General features: G+C 38.6%; 1 protein-coding gene across 4 annotated transcripts in view; it reads right to left on the bottom strand.

The window, feature by feature from the left end:
- The window catches only part of cacna1bb (calcium channel, voltage-dependent, N type, alpha 1B subunit, b), a 228589-nt gene that overhangs the window by 31657 nt on the left and 172664 nt on the right, over nt 1-24268 (bottom strand). For all 4 annotated transcript variants that reach the window (XM_080876258.1, XM_080876257.1, XM_080876256.1 and 1 more), the window contains exons 27-35: nt 15672-15768; nt 12393-12553; nt 12133-12270; nt 10645-10846; nt 9994-10158; nt 6800-6910; nt 5062-5145; nt 2591-2707; nt 1789-1854 (exon numbers count right to left, since the gene is read on the bottom strand). In XM_080876258.1, coding sequence (XP_080732384.1) covers nt 1789-1854; nt 2591-2707; nt 5062-5145; nt 6800-6910; nt 9994-10158; nt 10645-10846; nt 12133-12270; nt 12393-12553; nt 15672-15768 — 1141 coding nt within the window. The remainder of the gene's footprint in view (nt 1-1788; nt 1855-2590; nt 2708-5061; nt 5146-6799; nt 6911-9993; nt 10159-10644; nt 10847-12132; nt 12271-12392; nt 12554-15671; nt 15769-24268) is intronic.

The raw sequence follows: 24268 nt of genomic DNA on the forward strand, positions 1-24268 counted from the left end.
CTTGATGTTCCTTGTGACTGACTTCCACATGCAAGTATTTCAAATCGTCAAACTTTAGAGCAGAAATAAAGAAGCAAAAACTCTGCGTAGTTCCAAACATCTGTCTAGCAGAGATTCATCTGTTCTCTCATGCTAACAGGTTATCTCAGCCCTGCACTGTCATAACACTTACTGTAGCACACACGACATCACTTCATTGCACTGCACTGTTTGCCACACTGTTACACTGAGCCATTTGAATGTCAGCTGGTATTTGCTTTGAACTTTTTGGAACATTTAGGAAGAAAGTTTTTTTATTGTTTCTTCTGCTTCGTTGACTTAGAAATATTCAATTGTTTTATTTTCAGTTAAGAGTCGTTTTAATCTCATCACCTGCATCCACGAGGTTTTTAATAGTGGTTTGAAGCATCAAAAGTGGTCATGTGTCATTCTGTCTGTAAACACGATACCGCGTGTGAAGTTTTGGATGAATTCAGATCAAACTTTGTAGAAGTGTAGAGTGGGGTTAATGACTTACTTGAATGATTTACTGATTGATGATTTATTGGTTAAAAATGGACAAAAAGCTCTTACAAAGTTCTTACAAGCGCGGTGTGTAAAGATTTAAAATATCATGTAACATTTGACCTCTGATCCCTGCTTAGATCAGTCAATAGACTGATCTAAACATCAAAACGATAATAATTCTATATAGAGCTATTTAAAACTGTGTTTCTTACTGACAGTGTTTTTATAGGGAAATTATAAAAATCACATTCCTATACTATGGCGTCACTGTTTAAATACATAACAATTTCAATGTTTAATGTATAATGTTAAAATAACTAAAAATAAATAAATCAACAGAAAAAAAAAACTATGATTAAATTTTTTTTCCCCTTTATATTTTTTTTATTAAACATTTCAGTGAATTTTAGTAAACAAGGAGATTTACTATATGTCAGGTAGATTAAAATGGCTTTCAACAGAGTAAATAAGAAAAACCTGGAATTTGTACTTTTCTTTTTTTTTACTGCACTAGAAACTTCTGACAGCAAGTTTAAAAGCAGCAAACTAAGCAAAATTAATATCTATAAAATACAACACTTTTCCCTTGAAAGTAAATACTGCTCAGCGAGTGAGCTCTCTTTTTGGAGGTTTGAGCTTTTGGAATTTTTCATGTTAAAATAATTATACATTTGGTTTTATCAAGCTGCAATGTACTTATTTTAGGTGTTTATCATATGTTTGGTGTGTTTTTAACTGCTGTGACAAAAGGATTTTCCCACTGTGAGATAAACTATTTCTGAAAATTACTTCCTGTGCAGTTAATTACATCAAAAGCCAGTCTAGGAAGTTTGTGGACCTGTTTTAGTGGAGGAAATGCTTTAAATTTGTATTTCACTTATCATTAATTAGATGGTATCTGATTCCCCAATATAGTCTATGAGTGCTAACCAGGCTTGCTGACTGATAAATTCACGCTGGTCTAAATGTAGTCAACTGTGGCTTCAAAAACCAAGATGGCAATGACCATAAAACAAAATGAATCCACTAACCAACGGGTAAATTCCTGGTAGCTACTATACATCCATCTTTTATACAGAGCATTTGGTTAAAATGATGCCAATCACTATACTGGACATCAAATTAAGAGAAATGGTGAAATGCCAGTTAAACACAAGCTAATGTGTAGTCACACCCACTCAGGTCATTCACTGATAGGCTACTGGGAAATCTTCACGTTGCAGAAGGCATATTTCATCGAATCATGAAATTCAGATGTGCTTTATGCACATGATGACTTACCTGCATTCCTATGATGGCGTAGATAAAGAACAGCATGGCAATGAGTAGGCAGACATATGGCAGGGCCTGAAAGCATACACATGAATACAGTCTGAGCACACTCATATACTGCATGGCACCAACAATATCCATTTTATACACACCCAGACACACATGGGGCACAGCGCCTCTTTGATCTCTTCCTCTGTGTTTGTATGCACGTACACACTCATAAATCGGATTCTCTACAGAGCAACAAGCACCCTTCTAACATTTTACAGTATTTATTTAAGAACCCGAGCAACGAACCTGACCTGCTGGGTTGATTCTTTTCAACCAACTATTTATATGGCTGCAAGAAGGCGGCGAACATCTGTTGTAATTAAATAGCCACCTTTTAACACTCTGAAGCTACTGTCCATTTTCATTGGGCTTAAAAGCTCTCACCACTGACATTAAAGCTGCTATAAATTCCCTGTGCTGTGGCCCCAGCGCTCCACATTTAACTCAACTTGTCCCAGGGGATTTAGAGAACAAAACTGGCACGGTGTGAAAATCTAAACTGCTGTCTGCTGAGAGCTATTTTGTTCAATTTGAACAGGAAAAAGCATGCCTAGGCCTGTTTTTTGAGCCCTTTATTCCACTAGTTGTATTGTATGAGATATACTTTCATGCAAGAGCAAATAAATCTGGCTCAGATTGCCAGCCCGTGTGTCTTTCCAAATTTACAGTTTCTTTCTGCAAGTTTACACACTTACCGAGATGCTTCAGACTCTAACTCGGATGTTTATAATGTTTCTATGTTACTCAGTTTTTTCCTTACCTTGAACGACTGAACGAATGTCCACAGCAGGATGCGAATAGTGTAGCCTTGTCGCAGAAGCTTGATGAGACGAGCTGCTCTGAACAGCCTCAGGAAACTCAGGTTGATTTTTTCTTTCTGGGAAAGACAAACAAATGATCTGTTATTATGTAACAGATTTGAGGATATTTTTATTAACAATTTATTAAGCTGGTAGCATACTGCAGTACATTTTTGTAGACGATTTCAGGTGTTTTTGTTTTGTTTTTGCTAGAGGGAAAAAATGCGTACTGAGATTTACAGTAAAACTCTATTTTAATGTTCTCCAAACTAACCATGTACAAGTTGATCTAATAGCAGAAAGAGTAAATAAATAAATAACAATTAGCATCAATAACCTGAAAATCAGTTACAAGGACTAAAAATGCGTGACAGAGTAGCCAAAGTCAAAAGAAGAACTATGAGAGAACTCCAGAAAGGTTGCAAAACTATTGCTCAAAGCCACTTTTAAAACTGACAAGAATGTCTGTCTCCCTGGAAGCAGAATACAAAGAAATGAGGGGTTGCCAAAGACTTTTAACCACTACTCTCTTAGACATCCATCCTATGATCTTTTAGGATAGGTTTCAGTCCTCCTGCAACCCTGAACTGATTAAGCAAGTAAAAAAATGGATACTTGGATGGATCAGTGGGATGATATACTGATAAATCTGATATAATCTAGAAGCAATACAGACAAACTAATATTAACAAGGTTATTATAATAAACTAAAACTGAAATTAAAACTAACTGAAACTAAACTGAATTAAAAACAAACTGTCAAAATAAAATAAAAATAAAAAAATAATTAGAAAGTACAAAACTATATTAGCTCTAATCCTAATTGATCCTTTCGTAGCTCAGAACTGATCCAGCTGAATGAAATGACATTAGCTGAACACAGCATACACAAGGCAGGCCAAGAAGTATAGCTCAACCCAAATCCAAGCACATCAACTGATTTTGTTAAAGCCAAAGCAAATGTACGCTATTTAAGTTACTGCCTACAGTAGCTGCACATCTGAAAACCGCTTTGCAACCCACCTCCACCTTCGCACCTCCTTTTCACACTGAATCAGTGTCAAGTCTGTTGCCACTGTTTTGTACAGGGAGCTTTGCTGCTGCTCTCACAGCCTTTGGCTGTATGCACATGGAAGGTCAGAAAGGTGCCAGAAAAACGCCAGGCTGCCAAATATAAATTACTGCTGATGGAAATAACAACGTTCTTTTCACTGTAGTGGATCTGACTGAACTGTACATTTTCACATTAAGGGCTTATGTAACAGTAATTGCCGTAGAAGGTCTGATTACTGTTAAAGCACACATTTCATGCTACATTGGTTTAAAAGGTCTTAATTTATATCATCTCACATTCAAGGTGTAGTTAGACACTTTAAACTAAAGCCGTGGAAGAGAACAGCACACGGTGACGGGGGAACTGACAAAATCAGTGGCCAACAAGGAAAGCCACTTACCGTCTAGAGGTGTCAGATGTGACAGAAGGGGCAGAGTGAGGGCACAGGCGCCAGGAAAGACACAGCAGAAGATGAAAAACAGTGGGGGGAAAAAAGCAGCGAGAGAAACAGAGAAGAAGACTAATGATCACAGGAAGAGAAAGTCACACAAAAGCTGACTTTGCAACACAGAAAGCTAAAGTATCCTGCCTCAGTCCTCAAGCTGCACAAATACTTTGCATCTGCTGTGATTAAAAATATGAAACTAAATGTTCAAGACTGTAAAGTTTAATGTTCAAGTCGTGTGGCTTCCCTTGCTTCATGTATAGATTTTTATGATGTCATATTTTTTTCTATGGACTTGTTTGGCTGATTCGAGGACTGAGACTAAGAGTACAGCAAAGCATGACATCCACACTGATGATTTTGAAGCTGGAAAAAAAAATTCTGACATTAAGCAAAAACACATGCAAATTAATGCTACAGCAGCTCAAATTTTAGCGAAAGTCAGAACAGCAACTAAATGAGTAATTGACAGTTGGGAGGAATTGGTGATATTTCGGACTTTCAAACTTTGAACAACAACACCCCCCCCAAAAAATAAAATAATAATAGAAAATGTGAAATCAGCAGTCTGGGTTGTCAGAGTTTTTGACAGTCCAGGCTGCTTTGGTGGGTATTTTTCATAACTTTTTTTTCTGGCTTTTTATAGACAAAAACATAAAAAAAAAAAATAGAAAATAGATTAATCATAATAACAGTATTTGAACGCTTGCATGCCCAGAGTAAATCACTTCCACTGTAGCAAAATATTAACTTTGATTAGTCCATTATTGTGATAACAGTTTCCCTGATTGGACTAAATCTGCTTCCTGTGTCACAGCATGCTGCTTTGCTGCTTTGCCGTTGTGATCCTACAGCTATGAGCAAGCACTGAATTTTTGTACCCATGTAGGAAGTGACCCATGGGTGCATGCGATGAGAAATGTAACTCTTACATTTATCTCTGTGCACAAAATGTCTGTAATGCTTCCAATCACAGTCACAAAGTCAAACACATTCCAGGGCTCTTTCAGGTAGTTCTAAAAGAAAGAGAAAGAAGAAAAGTGGATGTTATAGTTAACCTTTAAAGATTTTATACAGTGTCTTCGTCATAACTAACTGCTTTTAAAACGCTTTCCACCCTTTCAAGTGTACATTCAAATGAAAAACTGTAGAGCCTTCATTCAAAGGGCTTTACAAGTTGGCTCTTGTTCACATTCACAGTCATAAACTGAGAGTATTACAATATTTACACATGTCATGGAAAACCATAAAACATGAAACTAACTGGGTTGACCTGTCTGGTGAATGTGAATGCGTTTGTGTAGGTGGATGTGTGTGTGTTTGTTTGTGGTGTCATTTGTAAAGTAAATATGGGCACTCCATTCTGATCAGTGTATGCGTATGTTTGTGCTGCGTTATATTTGTGTATATTTATTGTACAAAATGAAAATACCCTGATGCTTAGCACTAATAAGGAGGTATCTGTCCATTGCACTCCATTCAGTTTTTAGATGTAACTGATGACTTACCACACTCTACTCTAAATATGGTCCAAAGGTATAAGATATTAAATTTAGCTTTAATCTAATAATAAAAAATCGGGAGCTCAGGATTATCAAAAGATGTGAACAATTGTAATCCATAACTGAACTTTTAATAGATATGTCAAAGTTGACTATTATATAATTTTCCCTGCTCTAACCACAATAAACCAAGTTCTAATGCCAGTTTAAAAACCTGTTTAATTATAGATTACGTAAATTATTACTATTGAGCTATTCCTTTATTCTTATGTAGTTAATTTAATCTTTTTAATAAACTGACCAGACTGGCAGCACTGTGATTTTCCCAAATTCATACTAAGACATCTAATCCAAGCAGACATTCTATGATCCATTTTCCAGCAACATCCCCCTACACTGCCTCATTTGAACGAGTCTCCTGTGCACGAATATGTGGGCAAATTTTAATACAGATCTAGATATGAAAAAGTTGCAGACACAGATACAAAGTTGAGGCACACAAAAAGTATTCAAATGAGCACACTTCAAAGAATAAAGACTAGCCATCTCCCTGAGCACACAAGTCAACTTTATATGTGCCTACATTACACACATTCACACACATAAATGCTAAATGCACATCTTTTGCATAACTTCTGAGGCTCTTCAGACTGGTCAGTCATCCTGTTCCTCGGGGCAGAGGCTGCTGCCAGGTCCTGCAGCTGCTTTTTGAAGAGCTACAGTGGCAGCAGAGCATTTATAATGGCAGATGTGAGTGCAGTCATCTGGGCTTAACAGCTAAACAGGTGGAGGTAAGTGGTGTGTGAGAAAAGCTATTTAATAAATGGGCCTCGCAAATGGAATAGAGCCTAAGATGAAATGCTTCGCTGGAGGCCAGACGGCGCCACATTGAGAGATTTATTTCCTTTGTGCACTCTTCTGTTTATCTCCCTCTTTTGTTTTTTTTGTTAGCTAACTCTTCCTCTTTCTGAAATGAATGCACTTTAAGAAGATCCATACAGTCTTCTTAAAGTGAGACTGTCACTGACTAAAAGATACCTTGAAATCAACTCAACCTTTAGAAGAACCAAATCACTTAACCCTTTAAGTGTAAACTGGAACATTTCAAAACCATCAACAGCTGCTGGCAGAGTACAGCACAGTATACAGACTTACAAAGACAACTCACCAGTGGATTGAAGGCAATAATTTTGAGGATGCACTCGAGTGTGAAGAGGCCCGTGAAGACGATGTTTAAGTATTTCAGCATGGACTCGTACACATCTGGAGCGCCATAGAACTGAGGGCAGAAGATGAAACACGAAACACTGAATATCTGCTCTTTAATATCTTTAATTATATTAACAATAAATGTGTGTAAAATTGACTCCCGTTATTTATTGCACACTTAATGCATGGATCAGACAGCCTCTGTACATGATACTGAAAACTACAGCTGTAAACGCAACACCAAAACACTGCAGATCCTTTTTATTCATGTTTATTCACTCCTGTTCTGTTCTGGACTGCTTCCACCCACCAGAGACATCTGCATCTGTCAGGTCTGGCTTATTAAATTTTAAACATCTTACATATCAGAAAAGGCTTGTATTGCAACTGCATGTGATTTCACTGACATTGAAATGGGATTGTATGTATCTGCAGAGTTCATGCAAGACTGCCATAAAGACGCCACAATCCTCTTTAGCCATGCATCATAGAGATAAAATAGGACTGCACATGATCAACTATTGCTGCTGCTTGGTTTTGAATATAGAACTCACTGGGAACAAAACGCTTCAGGACTCAACCCATAACAAGATTCTAACCATCTCCTCTATGAGGTCGTGCACCTCTCAAATGCCTTTTTAATCACCCTCTTATGGTCCTGCTCTGTTTATATTTGCTCTATGATATCACCATATAATCAGGATCTTGGGGGGGGGGACATAACTAGGAACAGCTTGTACCCAGAGGATTGACTGTGATATGGCACCAACACTAGCACCTAAGTTTGTCTCCATGGAAATTTTAATTACATTTTTAGTTGACGTTTCCCTCCATGAATCACCACCAGGGCTGGACTGGGACAAAAAATCAGCCTGGGCATTTTGACTAGTGACCGGCTCACCATGGTATTATAGGAAAAGCCATAAAGCCTTTATAATAATAATAATGGATTGGATTTATATAGCGCTTTTCAAAGCACCCAAAGCGCTTTACCATACCACTATTCATTCACTCTCACATTCACACACTGGTGGAGGCAAACTACAGTTGTAGCCACAGCTGCCCTGGGGCAGACTGACAGAAGCGAGGCTGCCATATCGCGCCATCGGCCCCTCTGGCCAACACCAGTAGGCAAGTAGGGTAAAGTGTCTTGCCCAAGGACACAACGACCAGGACAGAGAGCCCAGGGATCGAACCGGCGACCTTCCGGTTACAGATGCGATTCCCAATCCCTGAGCCATGGTCCCTATTCTGGTATTCTAAACAGTACTTAGCAAAAATATAAAACAACCTAATTTATAAATACATATACCTAACTAATAGGGTTGCCAACTCCCAGCAAAAAAAGAAAAGAAAAAAAATAGGTAACTATTCCCGTACCCTCTGCCTCGATGCTTAATTGACAAAATTGATTTTAATTTAATGCACGTATAAAACAAATGCACAGAAATCTATGATTTTTCTCCAGTAATTAAATAGATTCAACATCTTTCTTCAACAGAATTGCAGACTGCACAGATGGTACCTTCCCAAAGGAAAGAATACTATAACTTACTAGGGTATATACTAGACTTGATATTTACTGAATACAATCATGGATTTCTATACATTTTACATTAGATAAAAACTTTGGTTATAAGATTCAGATAATTATTTATTAAAAGCTAGACATTTTAAATGAGAATAAGAAATAAAAGTATTTCTTTGTGCCCCCCTCTCCCTGTTAATGCCCTACCTGGCCCCCTGGCAAAACTTTCCGAGACCCGCCCCTGCACAGTTACCAGCTGTCAGCTACGTAGAAAAGGATGCTGGTGTTATTTGTCTCTCAGAAACAGTTCATAGCTTCCCTTCAACTCATCCATGTCACCTAAAAGGTAAACCTGTTTCTCCATCACCTGTTCAGCTCTGATGATTCAGTAAGGACATCTCCTGGTTTCATCTTCATGTTTCCCTCTCACCAGATAACCAAACCGATATCATGACCAGCAGCTTTACAGCTGTGGCTCCAGCAAACATCAGCTGATACTAGAAATTAATATTAAATAAATTCTAACAACAGCTGATCAAGCTTAAACGTGCTGTGCTGCTGTTGTTTAGCGCGACCTCTGCTGGGTTCCTCCTCCTCGGCTGTAATTGGTCCAGCCCAGAGTCGATCATGACCAACTGGCCAATCCACCACCATTCATTTATACCGTTAAAAAAAGAAAAGAAATAAAACCCCATCGGCCCATAAAAACGAAAAATCACAAGCATCCTCGTGATCTGCCCGATGGCCAGTCCAGCCCTGATCACCACCTCATTGTGGTGGAGGGTTTTGCATGTTCTAGTGAGTCAGCCCTGGTAGGGTCTCCCAAAGCAAAATGGTCCTGGGTGAAGGGCCAGGCAAAGAGTGAAAACACCTGTGATATCCAAAAGATCAAGGAACCATGTCTTGAACATTCAATATTTAGTATTTACTGTTACTTACACTTATCTAGGTTATTGCAATGGTGCTGTGTTTATCGTGTTTCCTCGTTTTGCTTGTTTTCTCTTTTTTGGGGCATCTTTCTCGGCCTTCAGACAATAATTTTGATGGCTAAAGAACCAAACGGGAAAGGCAAAAAAAAAAAGAAAAAGAAAAAGAAAAAAAAGAATGGACATTCCAGACAGGTTTCTGAAAATTACAGCCATGTAGGATGCAGTTCAGAGCTTCCCAAAGAGACGACCTTGAAGGTGAACAAGAGCTAAACTTAGGGTTTATCAGGATTCATTGTTAGTTTCCATGGCTCCATAATGGCAGAAAAAAATCATTCAGACCAGATGAGATAACCCGGATTACCTGAATAATTAGAAGACGAGTAAAGGAAATGGATAAAATACAAGCTCTTTTGCCTCAAACTAGAAAGTAATGTAATGTAAAGTGTCAATAGTCAGTTGCTAACAACAGTACGTCTTAATGCCAGACCACAGTTGTTTTCATTATTGCCTTTAAAAGTAAAAGATTGAATGGTCGTTTATAAAAACATCTCCTGTAATCCTTTTTGATATTTCAACAGTCTGTTGTATCAAATTGGGAACTCCATAACTATCGCTGAACCAATGCACTACTTTCTCTGCCTCAGAGGTGTCTGAAGGGAACTGTCACATGCCTCATTAGTGGGAGAAAAAACCGACCTTCATCATCAGCACGACGGTGTTGAGGGCGATCAAAGTCATGATGGCATACTCAAAAGGAGACGACACCACAAATTTCCACATTTTGTACTGGAAGGACTCCTTGTTCTCTGGCATGTATCTCGTCAGCGGCTTGGCATTGATGGCAAAGTCAATACAAGCCCTCTGAGAGTTGAAAAGACAAAACAAAACAGATCGGGTAAGAAAACTCTCTGATGCAACAACTTTATATCTTTCATCAGAGTGAAGAATTCAAAGTTTTTAAAATAAACAACAGCTGGCATACCACTACGGGCTTTTCTAAGTGTTTTGTAATGTTAAAAGAAGATACCACAAATTAAAGTTCTCTGATCACTAGCCAATACATCATAGAAAAAAAACAGCAGGGTTTTCACAAAGTCCCTGTGAAGAAGAGATGAAGGGAGTGAGAAGATAAGCCCTGCTGCTTTCTTTTTAAGAGCAGGGAATTGTCATGTTTAATGTGATTTGCATAGAAGAGACATTTAGAAGAGGATCGGCATGAGTGCTAGTGTCTCTGAAGAAATTACCAGTGTCTTTGTAATTTGTGTTTTCTTCTTCTTCCCAGAACACCCCCCACAAAAAAAGAAAAAAAAAAAACCCACAATAAAGTGCTTCACTTTCCACTCTCACCTCATTCTTTTCCAATGTACATTCCGACATGGCCTTGTCTCCCTGCTCCTGAAAAGTTATGATGATCAAAGCTACGAATATGTTGACAAAGAAGAAAGGAAACACCACAAAGTAGACCACATAAAAGATAGATGTCTCCATGCGAAAGCCTGGACTGGGGCCCTGGTCCTCATATGTGGCATCCACAGAGTGCTTCAGGACACTAAAAAGAAGGAAAGACTAAAATCATTTTCAAAACTGATGTAGATTTATTCCCAAGTTTTACTAAACAACGCATTTTGAGCAGGTTTTGGTTGCTTGCAGGCCAATGGATCAAAAGAAAAATAACAGAAGAGATTTTCACATTTAAAGATAAAACAGAACCATCTTGAAAAGGATAATATTCTGATTACGCCCAGAAACATTGAAAAATTGACCAATACCAGCAGAGGCTAAACGCACATCCACATCAACTGAATCAACTGGATGTGGTAACCATAGCAATTGGATATAGTACCCATAGAAAGTCAATGACATTCAGCGACTTTGAGCAACAAAACCTTCCTTCACTTTGAGGCAAGCGATTGAAGTGACTACCAATGAGAAAAATGGTAAATACATTGGAGGTTTACCTAGGCAACTGGAGCTTAGAATATCTGTTATCGGCCGAACATCAGCGCTTCCTATGTCCAACCCTTAAATGTGTGACCCTTTAGTCAGCAGATGAGGTTCCTTCCACGTCTTCTGTTTAATTTATTAATAATATTTCTTTTCTTTTTCTTTTATACATTATCATTTTAGGTTAAGGCTTTTAGGTTAAGAACAAAACGTTATAAGGCTGTGTCTCTATCACTCATATTGCAGTATCTACAGGTGCAATGTACTAGCATAAAACCAATCAAGAGTCCTTCCTTGTGATTATGGTCTTACTGAGCTGTCACAGCTTGTTAGAAAGTCTGTGATTTTCAGCTGTCATGACAAGCTCACTCAGTTTAGCAATCTACTTTTCATTTTCAGGTAAGTACATGAAATGCCAAAAAGCAAACAGGCATCAACGACCTTTGACAGAGACAACAATGAATCTGCTTGTGGTACTTCAGCTCAAGCAAAGGCGTTAACACTTAGACCCCCACGGCAACATTATTTTGCGTTTCTACCTCTAGGCACAGAATGACAGACTGACATCTATGCAATGAAACTTGATTGCATATTAACAGAATGCACAGTAATTACATCTGGGATAAATCAGGTACATTTAAACTGCACAGTACAATCTGGCTCCAGGTGTGATGAGTGCCTTTCAGGATGAATCACCAATGGAAATTTTAACTTGAAAAAGTCACGAATGTTTCCAACACTCAAGCACTTATTGTCAGCTAAAAATGTGAGCAATATTTCTTTCTGCACCAATTAATCAGATTTATTAGTTTCATATCTTTAATGATAAAAAACCACTTGGACCTCCATCTAGGTGCTACTGAAAATGATATGCAGGCTGTCCTGACTTACACTGGCCAGCCCTCTCCAGTGGAGACGGTGAAGAGTGTTAGAAAAGCCCACAGCACGTTATCATAGTGAAACTCATACTTCTTCCACACTCTGGGCTTCGCCGTTACTTCATCCCTGTCGTAGTCCAAAAACTGACCCCTGAAAGCAAGAAGGCAGACAGAATTAGTTGAAAAGATGTGACAAAAAAAGGAGAAAAAAAGTGGAGGAGGAAGATGTAGTTAGAATAGACAACAGTAATAAAAACAGTAATATAAACTTACCTGCAGTCTTTCTCCAGGGTCTTGGACTCGTCACTGCAGTAGAAAAATTTCCCCTTAAAGAGCTGAACAGCAATCACAGCGAAGATGAACATGAAGAGGATGTAGACGATGAGGATGTTGAGGACGTTCTTCAGAGAGTTTACAACGCAGTCGAATACAGCCTGAGAAACACACACACAAGCACACACACACAGAACTGTAAAGTTCTTGACTAATCAGGCCTGTCACATCTAAAGACCTCACAGTACCTTATTATCCTAACAGAGTGCTTTGCTCTCAGGCTCAAGGCCTACTTGTGACTCCTAGAGTATTTGAAAGTAGAATGGGAGGCAGAGGCTTCAGCTTTCAGGCCCCTTATTATGGAACCAGCTCCCAGTTTGCATTCGGACAACCTCGAGACAACTTTCAAGCTTTCCTTTCTGACAAAGCATATTATTAGGGCTCTTTTCACTCTCTGTGTGTTTTACGTTGTATGGCTGCCTCTGTGAGAGGTTTCTTCCTGTTAAAAGGGAGTTTTTCCTTCCCACTGTTGTCAAGTGCTTGCTCATAGGGAGTCATGTGATTGTTGCGATTTCATTCTAACATTGTAGGGTCTTTACAGCATAATGCATGCAGTTTTTTTTAAATTGATACTATATAAAGAGAATAGAATAGAAATTAAACTAATTGGATTGAATTAATAGTAAGGTATTTATGTGTATCTTCCCGACTGTAACCTCCAGTCATCACAAAAGTGGCAAGCAACATGCAGTACCTCTCATGGCCACTTGAGGCTGCCTCCGAAAGACAGTCAGTGCACAGAGACTCTGTTAAAATGCCCGACTTTAAAGGAACAATACATGTTTACAGGCTGATTCTAAAAAACTGTTTTTATTTCTATATTTTATTTACTCCTTCATGAAACAATTTAAATTTTATAAATATTTAAAGTTGTGCTATTTTTGGCTTAACCACAAGGGGTCGCCACAGGGGTAAGGTTGCATCAGGAAGGACACCTGGTATAAAAACCCTGTGTGGTGAACCCTTGTGAATAAGGAAGCAGCTGAAACATTATTTTACAGTTCAAAATGATGCATTATTAGAGATGTAGCAGCTTTGACGGGCAGGTTGGTGCAGAAACGGGGACGATACAGTTGCTAGCTGTCTGCTAGACATCACCTAAACAAATTCACACTACTGGGATGACATTTCAATTCTGTTTGTAATGCTGACATATTCACTTTAAACAAAGACTATATTCATAAACCAACGATTTCTATTAGATGGCTTTGTTTCTGAATGAAAAGCTGTTGTAGTCTCACTAGTAATCTGGATCAATTGTAATCTAGACCAGCGGTCCCCAACCTTTTTTGCGCCACGGACCGGTTTATGCCCGACAATATTTTCATGGACCGGCCTTTAAGGTGTCGCGGATAAATACAACGAAAAAAAACTAGTACCGGTACCGAAAAAAAGAAAATTTATTCATAACACACGTGAAAAGACCAAGGAAAACCGAGTAAATGATAAAAACGATAACAAAATAACGCTGAAAACCGATAAAACCCTTGAAAACTATACATTTCACACCTGAGCCTCAACTCTCGCGGCCCGGTACCAAACGACTCACGGACCGGTACTGGTCTGAGGCCCGGGGGTTGGGGACCGCAGATCTAGAAGGGCCACTTTGCGGACACAGTCAGCCTTGTTCTAAACCCAGATATCTTTCCCATCTCCCACCTGCAAACAGCAGTCTGTGCCTGTCACTATCTCTGTCAGCTTGTGCTGGGATCTCTTTGAGAGATGAAGTGCTTTGTCGATCCATTCTGACATGTATGCAATGTAACCAGTGAATATCTGCTACTTGAGTGACTCCCATCGAGGCTGCTCTTAAACCAGAGTGAAGACAGAGGTACTTTAACCAGCCTGTCCTGTCAAACCACTCTCCCTAAGTATCCAAGAAGAGCTTTGGATGGGCGTCTGTCTGCCAACTTCGATCTGTCTCAATCATCTCACTTTTATTAGCCCAATCAGATCTCTCCTCTTTTGACATATACTTTTGTCCACACAGCAGAGGAAAGCTGTCATTTCTGTGTCTGAGACAACAATTGAGGAAAACAGGATTCTATACAGCATTGTGCTCCCAGTGTAATTCTTTATAATATATATCTTTATAATAGCTGCATCATGGTAATATATTATATAAATTCTAACTATTGATTTTAAAGATCTTCAAAACTCTCTGCAGTAATCAATTCTCCATAAGCTCAGTATAATTAGCACAACACCTCCAATAATGAGGACATGTAATCCTAGGAGTTTTTGTAAATCCACATAAAAAAAACACCACCTTTTTTTCTTTAAATTAAGTGATTTTCTTTTTTCTTTTTTAGAAACACACAATTTAAACATATTTTAATGAAGATGGAAGACAAATAGAGAAGAACAGACTTCACTTCTGCGGTAACCCAGTTTCTGCAAACTCAATTTGAAATAATTGCCAATTCATCACAAACAAAAGAGGAATAGCTGCCAGCTCAAGGCTGACAGGTAAGTGAGCACCAAATAAGCCAAACTATTAACACTGCAAATGCAGCAATCACGTCCAAATGATTAAATATATCGCATAAGTCATAAAACATTGGCTAAACAATGAGAAATCATCAGTGTAATGTGTTACAGTGCATTAAGTATGTGTTTCATTGTTAATTGCCACAAAACTCCTTCGAGAACCAAGTACTCGCCTACTGTAGACTACTGTAAGACACAGAATATAAAATTCAGTATCTAAGCAAAAAATCAAGCAAAAATCAAACTTTTCATGTCTGATATGGTAGAGTAGGTTTCTGGAGACTTTGACTGCCTCTCGATTGTGTGCACGAATGTGTCAGGGGTGTATAAGTAGGAGGCATGAAGTGCTGAATAGAGCAAGCTGATCAACAGACAAACCAGGATTCAAATGTGTTAGTTGTGTTGTTCCACTGATTCTTGTAGACTTTTGATGTTCAGAACGGTTTAAACTGTGCGGTGGCAGGTCTATCTACAGTGTTGGGGAGTAACGGAATACATGTACCGCCGTTACGTATTTAAAATACAAAATATGAGTAACTGTATTCCGTTACAGTTACCGTTTAAAAAGGTGGTATTTAGAATACAGTTGCTTTGTTGAAATAAATGGATTACACGGTGGTATTTTCCTGTTTCATATTGTGGCGGATCGGGACTGTTTGGGTGCTGTGTGGGTTTTTGGTTTTTCTTACAGACTTACAGAACGATCTGTGACAGATTTGATTACCGTACCTTCAGTTTGGGCAGCCGTTTAATGGTCTTGAGTGGCCGCAGGACCCGGAGGACCCTCAGGGACTTGATAGTGTTGATGTCCTTGCCTTTTGTCCCTCTGTGCAGATTGAGAGTACAGTTAGTCTGGGTGATGTAGTGCAATGACACTCTAAACCCTTTCAACTCAGGCTGCATTAACAAGAACTGACTGCACTTCACCAGGTTTATATTGTAGGATGCATATATTCTGTTAGTAGAACACATGCATGTGAGTGAGGTATGTTATTCTACAGAAACATGCTTCACCAGTCTTCTCTTCTTATCGAGATACTTTTGTAATTACTCCCTTTCTTTTCCTTTTTTCTGATCTTCCCTTTGGCTGCTTTGTTTTCTTTTTATTGTTTTTTTTTCTTTCATTCCTACAACTTCACGCATCTTTTAAGATGTGTGAATCTCATTATGTTCTCAAAGGAGCTTGCAAAGAAAAGCGTCTGGACTTTGACGCTTTTCTCAGTCATCCAGGTCACCTTTGACTACGGTGACCTGGATGACTGAGAACCTTCACAGACTAATTATGTTCTCTTTTCTGTTCCCACATCTTCCTTCCTAGTTTTCCTTCCTTTTTCCTTAGCTCCTTTCCTTCCTATCTATTTCTCTGCCTTTCTTCCTTATTTCAGAATCAGAATATTTTATTAATCCCGAAGGAAATTAGGGGTTACAGCAGGCAGCACGCTAATGGCGCATGCGCACTTACAAAGGAACCTTCTGACCAAACTTTACATAAACATCCCATTGGGAAGACATGTTTCCTTTCTACCTTCCCCCTTCCTTCTTTCCTTCTTATCCTCCTGTCTTTTCATCATTCCTTCCTCTCCTTGTTTCTATATCTACTTCCTTTCTTCCTTTTATTTCATCCTTTTTGTCTTTTCATTGATGCTTCTTTCCCTTCCTACCTTTCTTCCCTTTCTCACTTATTCTTCTTCCTTGTTGTCTTTCCCTCCTCTCCCTTCTCTTAATGCCCTTCTTTCCTCCCAGTATAACTCCTTACTATGCCTCTTTTCTTCAAATCTTCTTTTCTACCTTCCTTGTCCTAACACCCCTCCTTCCTTGTTTCCCTGAAACCTGCTGCCCTTTCTTTCTTCCAAACCTCGTATCCTTCCTTTCATCGCTTTTTCTTTTCCTTCCTTCCTCCCCTTCTTCTCTCCCCCTTGTTGTAGTCCATCCCCAGCTTTCTTAATTCTTTCTTTTCCTTATTCTATCTTTCCATCTTTATTTTTTCCTTCCTTCTAACCTTATTTCCTTCTATTATCTTTTCCCATTGTCCTGATCTTGTTTCTAAAACCACTTCCTTTCTTTCCTGCCTTCCTTTCTTAATCCTTTTCCTTTTTCCTTCCTTATTGCCCTCCCTCCGCTTCTTCATTCCATCATTCAGTCATCCCTTCCCTCCACACCTTCCTGACATTCAATATTTTCTTTCTTTGAAGATTCTGACCTTCTTTTTTGTTTGTTTGTTACATGCTTCAGTGTATTTTCTGTTTATTTTTCTGTTTCCTGTTATAATGTATTTTCTTCCAAACCCCTTTTTAAGCCTCATTTCATTTTCTTTCCCTTTGTTCTTGTTTTCTTTTCCTTTAATCTTTCCTTTGGTCTGTTTTTTCCATCTTCAAAATCCACAACAAAAGCTATTCACAAAACAGTGAAATTACACCCTTTTCATTCCATACTTCAAGTTTTCATTGAAGGACTATGTCTGGTAGTGAATTGTTCCAGGTATTGCTTCCTTCGATGCTTCTTCCACAATACAAATTAGCATTGTTTCTGTTTAATAACACACAAAATCATACATTTTTACAGTAAATGCACAAAGAATCTGCCGCAGGTGCAGGAGGCAGTTTCTTTGCAGGAACCACTGCTGTCACTGCAGACGTTGCACGTTTTGCTCACTATTTATGGGAAGTAAGTGTGGGGGTTTAAAAACTAGCCATCATGATAATGACATACAGTCGAGCCATCATTCACAGAGTGACACTGGCCAAGGATAGTTTGAGTGTGAAGGATTTTTTATTAATTAGTGACACGCATTGTGGGTGTCAACTGTATATCCATCATGCATATCTCCTGTTCTACCACATCCCAAAGAAGCTCTACTGGATTGTAATCTGGTGGCTGTAGAGCAGCGGTCCCCAACCTTTTTTGCGGCACGGACCGGTTTATGCCCGACAATATTTTCACGGAGGTGTCGCGGATAAATACAACAAAATAAAACTAGTATTGGTACCGAAAAAAAGAATATTTATTCATAACACACGTGAAAAGACCCAGGAAAACCGAGTTAATGATAAAAACGATAACAAAATAACGCTGAAAACCGATAAAAACCCTGAAAACCATACATTTCACACCTGAGCCTCAACTCTCGCGGCCCGGTACCAAACGACTCACGGACCGGTACCGGTCTGAGGCCCGGGGGTTGGGGACCGCTGCTGTAGAGGACCACTTGAGTACAGTACAGTGTAATGTTCAAGAAACCAGTTGGAGATGATGTGAGTTTTGTGACATGGAGTGTTATCCTGTTGACCACTGTGTGTGCTCAAGAAGGCATGGACAATGTCAGCAAAATTACTCGGGTAGGCTGTGGTGTTTAATTGGTAAAGTGTAAAAAAAAAAAAGGTACCAAGAAGATATCCCCCCACACCGTTACACCACCAGCAGCCTAACGTTTGGATATATAGTCTCAGTTTCCTGAGACTATATTTACCGCGGTGCGTTCTTCTGCTCATGGAGCCCATGTACTTTAAGCATCAACTTGTTCTGCATTGCTTGGTTGTAACAACTGGATATTTGTGTTACTCTTTCTTTTCTATAACCTGGTAGCAGTGTGGCCATTCTCCCCTGACCTTTGACACCAATAAGGCATTTTTGCTCAGAAAACTACTGTTCACTGGAGATTTAATCTTTTCCAGAATATTCTCTGTAAACCCTGCCTGCATGGTAAAATCCCAGTAGATAAGCATTCATTATATCTGTTGATCAGTCACTTAAATCACATTTTCCCCCATTCTGATGCTTGGTTTGAAGTTTAGCAGGTTGTATCAATCATGTCTACACCCCTCAATGCACTGAGTCATTGCCATGTGATTGGCTGAATAGTTACTTATTTAGAAGTTGAACAGGTATACCTAACAAAGTGGCAGGTGAGTGCATTTTATATGAAGAGTTCTGTAAAGAACTCAAACTTTTGGTTTATTCCTGTCTGGAAAGTTTATTAGTTCGAGATACCCAACAGCATATCACAAGCTTTTAACATTAGCATACTAGCCTAAGATGTCCTCGACCTGCAATAGTAAAAGGCATATTTCCAAAAAATACACATTAAATTTAAAGCACAATCCTTCCCTCTTGTGTCTTCTTTTTGGGTCATTACCTGGAGGCTAGCCTCTTGGCACATTAGAATTAGTCTTGCAGCAAGAATAAAAATAAGATACAGGCAAACAAAAAGAAAATGTAGAAACAAAGCTACAAAGTTTTAACATACAGTAATGCCTTCTTCAATACCTTTTCCTGGCTCATAGTGTGCTTACCTATTTTTACCACCCTAACTGTGTCTAAACCTTTCAGCAACCCTAAAACCCAACCTTAAAAGACCTTTGGAGAAGTGAGGACAGGACAAAAAGTTCCTCTACAGATTGTTCTTGCTCTAATGCTCCCAAAGTGAAAATGGTCCTCATTAAGGTAGCTGGACAAGCACAGACACACTCGCACAGACCCAGGTCAGTATGTCAGCGCTTTACAGGGTCTCATTAAAAAGAAAGGATTGTTATTAGGTACTAGGGGGCTCAGAGAAACCCACCAGAATAATGAACATGGCTATTTTTTTAATATGTGGTGACTGGCGAGGGAAGGACAGAACTCAAACCGGAGAGAAGCATGGTTCCAAAAAAATCTGGCCCCGGGGGCCTTTCAAATTCTCAATAAAAAAATCTAACAAAACGGCATGCGGCTCTCATGCTTGTATAACTTGGATACTCTGGCATGCAATTTGCGAAGTCAATGCCAGTCCTGCTTTTTAAGGACCTCAACACATTGAGATGGCAAGAACAGTCTCCCAATAGCTTTCAGAAGCGCACGGGCGGGGAGTTTGTTTTTCATGTCAATGCAGCACACATCAGCGGTGATTGCAACGTATTCAGCAGCCACACATGAGGTCATCTGGAGTAGCTTAACTTCTGTAGCCGCTGCTCGCTCATGAAAGAGAAGATTTCCTGTTCAGACTCGTAACATCTGACGTCTAAAGCTGCATCAGCAAAATCGGATGCGCAAAGCTCCTGCTCTCTGTTTCAAAATTTACAGAGGATTCAAAGTTCTTGAGGAATTTTGTATAATGTATGTTTGGCTTATTAATTTCCCATTTTAATGGTAATAGTGAAGGTTTTCTTTGACTATTAGCAAAAGCTGAAAATGCAGGTCAAAATCACATTTTAAAAAATATCTCTAACACAATCCGTATCATAGGTCAGCCTTTCTAGTGTTCATTTAGAGCCTCTAGTGCATAGCAGCAGCTGGTTTGCATATTTTCTCCATTTTCCTCTTTGATTTCTACTAATGGGAGTATTTTCAAATCTACAACATTGCAAGAGGACACTGTTAACACACTCTTCACCCAGTGTAGCCCGATCCGCTACTTCCATTTATTCAGAAACATTTTTAAAAGGTTAAAAATATGGCATACTCTAAAATTCTGTCTTTTTCAAAAACAAATATTAACAAAGCAAAAACTCTCTTTTAACAGAGAAAAACAGATGTCTATTGTGAGTTTCCTTACAAACACGACAGGCTGTGAGGAACAAATTAAAAAATTTTTTTAAGGTGAATTCATGAGAGAAGCTATAATCCTTTATTGGCTGCCCTCTAATTCCATAGGCATAAAGAAGAAGAGATGAAGGTGGAGGTTGGTAATCTCTTGGACATTTAACCGATTAAATTGACTTTAGTCATGATTAAAAGAGAAAACTGAGAGGATAGGTAAGGAGTTAAGCTTTGATACAACTGATAACCTGAGTTTCAGATTCCTGCAGCCCAAATCCCCGTCTGTGTGTTGATTAACTTCTGAAAGCTATGAGGGAGAGCTCCCAATGTTTCCTTTTTGTCTTGATGTCCCAATACTGGGACAGGAGAAAAGGTTTATAAAAGGGAGGGAAAGCGAGGAGGGAAGGGAGTCACATCCCAAACACTTTGGGATGAAGGGCGACAACGTAAACCTCGAAGGCTGCTAAGAGGAATGTTCTGTGTTTCACAGGAGGAGGGCAAAAGGGTACGAGGGGTTAAAAAGAAAAAAAGTAGATACTGACAATTCCCACCTGGCCACGCTTTGTTGCGATCTGATGGGGAAAAGAAATGATAAGCATATGCACGCAGACAATACACAAAGACAGACAGCAGCATGTAAAGCAAGACAGAGCAAAATAAACACTTTACACAGATATCACCCAGGTGTGAAGATATAGTGACAATTTTGGTGGTTCAAACTTCAAAACACATCAAAAGAAAGCAAAGATAAGAGACAAAAAAGTGACTTTTAAGTAAATTTAAAGTAAACACCCTTTTAAAGCAAGATAAGCTGGATAAAATATTTGGAAGAAATAGTGTTTGTGGATACTGAATATGAGGGAAAATCAAACTGATGACATGAAGATGATTATAATGTCATGACTGACTACATATACTCTGGAGTTAAGAAATGTGGTCCTACAGTAATTCTGTTACATTGCAGTGTTTTAGTATGCTGAAGATCATGGGTATGGAGCCAAGACACCAATGCAGCTATACTCTGATCATGTGGTGCATTACTACTGCTGCGGAAAATATTTTAGAAAATTAGTAGAAAATGCAACATAATAATAAAGGTAATAATGTTACAGAGTGTTATACTGGTATTTGCATTTAACCATTTCTGAAGCAAATTAAAAACATTTTGTAAATATGTGTCTTTGAGTTTTACATTTTCTGTGAATACAATTGTTTGACAGTTTTATCATTTTTAAGCTGTGGCTGATTAGTGGCTACATGTTAGCTTGCTCTCCACAAATTGTATATAAAAGACGCATGTAGCAACAGTACCATCACCCATTAGTTTGTGGACTACTGTTTTGAAGCCTCAAGCAGAGCGGTTTTGCCGTAGCCATCTCGCTTGAAAGTGATAATCAAGCTGTGGACCTGTCTGAGAGCTGAGCATCTCTCGCTCAAAAACTAGTAATTATTCAATTACTAAAGCTTTATTGTCCTTTTTACTAATAGTGAGTGCCATAATTTTCAAACTTAGCATCATACAGTATTAAATAAGACTAAAAACAAGCAATCCGGTCGTTAAGTCTGACGTCACTTGCCGTGTCTGGGCCTAAACTCCGCTGCAGGTCAAACGATCACTATGGCATTACTGAGAGTTGAAAAACTGTCTAAAGTCTTTCATCTTTAATAAAATGATCAGCGTTCTGCTCTACCAGGTGTAACAATTGAGTTTAACATCCAGGCAGCCATGAAAACGGAATTTATGACATTTAACGGAGTTAGAAGTTAGCAGGAAGTTAGCTCGCTAGCTTCTATCTAAATACAATATAGCATGTCCTGACTGCGGGGTTTTGGAAACAAATTAAAACATACAGCTCTGTTATCACTTCCAGCATAAATGAAGACAGAAAACTAAACAGCAGTGACATTTGTAGGGTTACTGAAGTTTGGCTAGCTGGTATATAATGATGTGCTACGTGACCACTAGCGACACAGCTATGTTAGCATAATATAAACAGCTAACTTTTTTTCCACTCGATAAAAGTTAACGTGAGTGTTCTCGGTGGTCAGGAACAAATGTAATCGCATGAAGGATGCTGTAAAAAGACCAAACTTCAGCCAGGAGAACAACTGAGATAATCCATCCACAATACGAGGTTAGTCATTCATATACTGCTGCATGGGCTGGGCTGTAGTTACATCCTAAGGTTTTAAAAACTGAGCTTAAATAAATGATTAGCGGTTTTTAAATAAATTTTGACCTTTCAGTTGAAACACAATATTAATATATAAAATCCTTTTATATCTAGACATTAATCCTAAAGTAAGCGCCTTCAAAAACACAAAGCAGTAACTGTGTTGGATGTTTCAAAACAGACAGTTTGGGTAACAGGTTTACAACTTGCCTTCCTTTTCCTGTGTTTAGATTAAGTATGAAAATAAGATCTAAATAAAAATAAAATGTAGGTTGTCAGGTATCACATCTATCCATTAGACCTGGTGCTGTGAATGGAGCCTCTTACATGGTTGATTGGTGTGAATGAGAGTTGATTACAGAGCTGACGGGAGAAACAAAATGCCAGACAGCAAGTGAAAGCTGAATGGAGGGATGAAGGGGTTCAATTTGATAACTCCTGAATATCATTAACTGTGCATTATTGGTAAGAAAATCCTTCATCTATTATTCACTCTGTTTAATAGTTTTTATTTAGCTCTTTTATTTATTTGCGTCGTTATTATAAGCAGCATCATTCAGTTTCTTTGTGTTCATAATGACCTGAATCACCCTATGAAAGCTCAAACGTCTGATATGTTTTTGAAGCAGTGTTTTGTTCAATCTCAGCACTGGTCCACTGTGCACTGTGTACATTGTAGCTTCTAACACACATAAAATATGTCCAATAAATGGAAAACGGGTAATTGCTCTTATGTAACCCGAATACAGATGTAACACAACATAGTTACATAACACAAACAGAGGAAATGCAATGTCTTTAATCGTGACTGTGGTGGCGATGATAAAAATAGAAAGTAACAAAATATGACATTTGTGCAAAACATTTAGCTGTGAGAAGACAAAAAACAACACCTTGCTGAAAATACCACGAGCTAAGGTGGAGAAAAAGTGATTCAAACGGGCAGATATGCACATGAATAAACAGACAGACTGACAGAAAGAGCAGGCATTACCCCATAAGGCTCCTGAAAGCAATCCAAGCCAGAAAACAAAGAAGAAAGAGAAAAAGTGACAGAGAGAATACAGAGAAAGAGTCAGCAACAGATAAAAGACAGAGACAAGCATCAACCTAGTGCTGGCAAAAGACAAAAAAAGGGAAAAAGAGAAATCAGAGACAGAAAGCGTTACAAAGAAAAACACACGTGACAAGCAACTGTGGAGAGTTTCAGTCAGTGTGTGAAATAGTGGCAAAAAACCCCTGAAAACATTGTTCAAAACGAAATGTGTGATCACCAGCTTTCTCAAGAGACCCAGAACTCCTCTGGCTGTGGAAAACATTTATTTACATGATTTCCAAACCAGTTGTATACTGAGATATACTGAAATACAGGTAACAAGAATAAGTCTACTGATACCAGTAAGAATGCTCACCAATAAGGAGTCAAATCCACTCAGATTACAGTGCAAGTGGGGATTTAATTTTGACTTACACCACAGTATCTAAGGGCAGGTTATACAATAAAAAAAAATGCAATAAAAAAATCTGGCGCCTTTCCAGAGTTTCTTCTTTTACCTAAATTTTTGTATTAAATAAAAATAACCCAAGTAAATGCAAAATTTAGTTTTTACATTTCTATTATTTCATTGATTAAGGGAG

This window comes from Rhamphochromis sp. 'chilingali' (assembly GCF_963969265.1).
Source record: "Rhamphochromis sp. 'chilingali' genome assembly, chromosome: 2".
NCBI lineage: Eukaryota > Metazoa > Chordata > Actinopteri > Cichliformes > Cichlidae > Rhamphochromis > Rhamphochromis sp. 'chilingali'.